The sequence below is a fragment of the Aureococcus anophagefferens genome, assembly GCF_000186865.1.
Source record: "Aureococcus anophagefferens unplaced genomic scaffold AURANscaffold_72, whole genome shotgun sequence".
Classification (NCBI taxonomy): Eukaryota; class Pelagophyceae; order Pelagomonadales; family Pelagomonadaceae; genus Aureococcus; species Aureococcus anophagefferens.
Window position 1 is genome coordinate 1 of NW_008705623.1, and position 2227 is coordinate 2227.

At 66.5% G+C, this 2227-nt stretch overlaps 1 protein-coding gene across 1 annotated transcript; it reads left to right on the forward strand.

Moving 5' to 3' along the window:
- Positions 1 to 572: 572 nt before the first annotated feature.
- On the forward strand, positions 573 to 1397 carry AURANDRAFT_34298 (hypothetical protein; the record flags this gene model as incomplete). Its single annotated transcript, XM_009043824.1, has 1 exon — positions 573 to 1397. One exon carries the CDS (start codon positions 573 to 575, stop codon positions 1395 to 1397), a length of 825 nt encoding a protein of 274 aa, XP_009042072.1.
- Between the last annotated feature and the right edge of the window lie 830 nt (positions 1398 to 2227).

Here is a 2227-nt window from a genome sequence, read left to right on the forward strand (position 1 = left end):
GCGCGGGGCGGGGTCTTGCAGCGGGCGGCGCCGGCGGCCGGGGCGGCGGGGTCGGGGCGGCGCACCCGTGGTACGACGGGTCGTCATCGTGGCCCTCGTCGGGGGTGATGTACGCCATCTCTTCGGCGCAACAGTGGCTGAGGCGAGAGGGTGGCTCCCGGGGCGGCAGCTTTTTTGATCGATCCTCGAGGTAGATCTTTCAGCGAGCCAAAGTTGCCACAAGCCTTTTTTTCGTCCTCGCACGCGATGGAGCCCTTGGCTGCCTTAAGACGGCGCTGGTCACGTTGCCGTGATTTCCGCCCCGCCCCTCTTTCTCGCGCGGGCTGCATGCCGGCGTCCGGCGTCTTCAATTGGAGCCTTCGCGCGGTTGACGCGCTTCGCGCGCCAATCTCGAGGACGAGCGAGCGAGCGCCCGAGCGACGCGTCGCACTTTCGGAGGCCGCGCCTCGCCGGAACCCGCCGGGCTGAGCCGCCTCAGGCTCTTCCACGGCGTCGTTGAAGCCCTCGTTGAAGTAGCTTGAAGGCCTACGTGCAAAACACATCACCCTCGTCCACCCATCCTCGAAAACACGATGCGGTCCGCTTTTGCGCGCGCGTCGGTGGCCCTGCGCCGCCCCGGGGCGCGGTCGCAGTCGACGGTGCTCCTCATGCGCCACGGCGAGTCGACGTGGAACCTCGAGAACAAGTTCACGGGCTGGTACGACTGCCCTCTCAGCGACAAGGGCCACGTCGAGGCCGCCGACGCCGGCGCCCTCGTCGCCGAGGCGGGCCTGGCCTTCGACGTCGCCTACACGAGCACGCTCAAGCGCGCCATCCGCACCCTCGACCACGCCCTCGAGCAGAGCGACCACATGTGGATTCCGGTGACGAAGGCGTGGCAGCTCAACGAGCGCCACTACGGCGCGCTCCAGGGCCTCGACAAGCAGCAGACCGTGGACAAGCACGGCCTGGACCAGGTGACGATCTGGCGCCGGTCCTACGACATCCCGCCGCCGGACCTCGACACGGCCTCGCCCATGTACCCCGCGAACGACCCCAAGTACGCGGCGCTCGACGCGGCCTGCATGCCGACGACGGAGTCGCTCGCGACGACGGCCGCGCGCGTCATCCCCTACTGGCAGCAGGTCATCGTCCCCGAGCTCAAGGCCGGCAAGTCCGTCATCATCGCCGCCCACGGCAACAGCCTCCGCGCGCTCGTCCAGTACCTCGACGGCATCTCGAACGACGACATCACGGAGCTCAACATCCCCACGGCGACGCCCCTCCTCTACACCCTCGACGCCGACATGCGGCCCATCCCCGACGCCGACGCCATCGCGCCCCTCCAGGGCAAGTACCTCGGCGACCTCGACGCGATCCGCGCGCGCATCGAGGGCGTCAAGAACCAGACGAAGTGAGCCGCGCGCGTGTGTAACGCCCTCACGCCTCGGGCGGCGCGTTCGGGCGCGTTCGCCGCCGCGGATGGGGATCCGCTCGCCGAGCCGGCGCGGCAAGTGCTATGCAGGCCCGACCGTTGTATTGCATGGGTGTGCTAACTAATTCAATTTCGATCGCGTCAGGGTCGTCGTCCTCACGCCAGGCGGGCTTCGCGTTCAGGAACGCCAGGCACCAGACCGCGAAGGTCGGGCGCGGAGAGGAACGCGACGACGACGACGCCAAGGCCAAGCACCACTCGACCGCGCGCAAGCGCAGCATCTCGGGCTCGGGCGACGACGCGGCGTGAAGACTTAGGCTATGCTCGCGCGTCGAGGCGCGCGAGGTTCTCTATAGCTCTCTCGTTGCCCTTGGCAGCGGCGCGCTCAAACCAGTATCTGGCTTTGCCGAGGTCGACTTCCGTGCCTCTCCCGAACCTGTAACAAAGGCCAACGTTGAGCTCTCCAACGGTATGGCCTTGATCCGCCGCGAGCGCGTAGTACCGGAACGCTTCTTCATGTTTCTCCTCCTTGTAAAGTACAAACGCAGTTTTGGCTTGCCCGAACGCGTCGCCTCGGTCCGCGGCCGCGCGATACAGCCGCTCCGCCTTCTTCTTGTCCAGCTTGACGCCACTTCCATGCTGGTGCAATTCCCCAAGATCTACCATCGCGTTCACGTCCTCGAGCTCCACGGCGCGCTTCCAAATCTTTGCGGCTTTCTTATCGGATTTCACGAGGCCGAGGGTACCTTCGTGGTACGCACTTCCCAAATGGCTGATCGCTTCCGGCACCTCGTTCTCCACATGGCGGCGAAG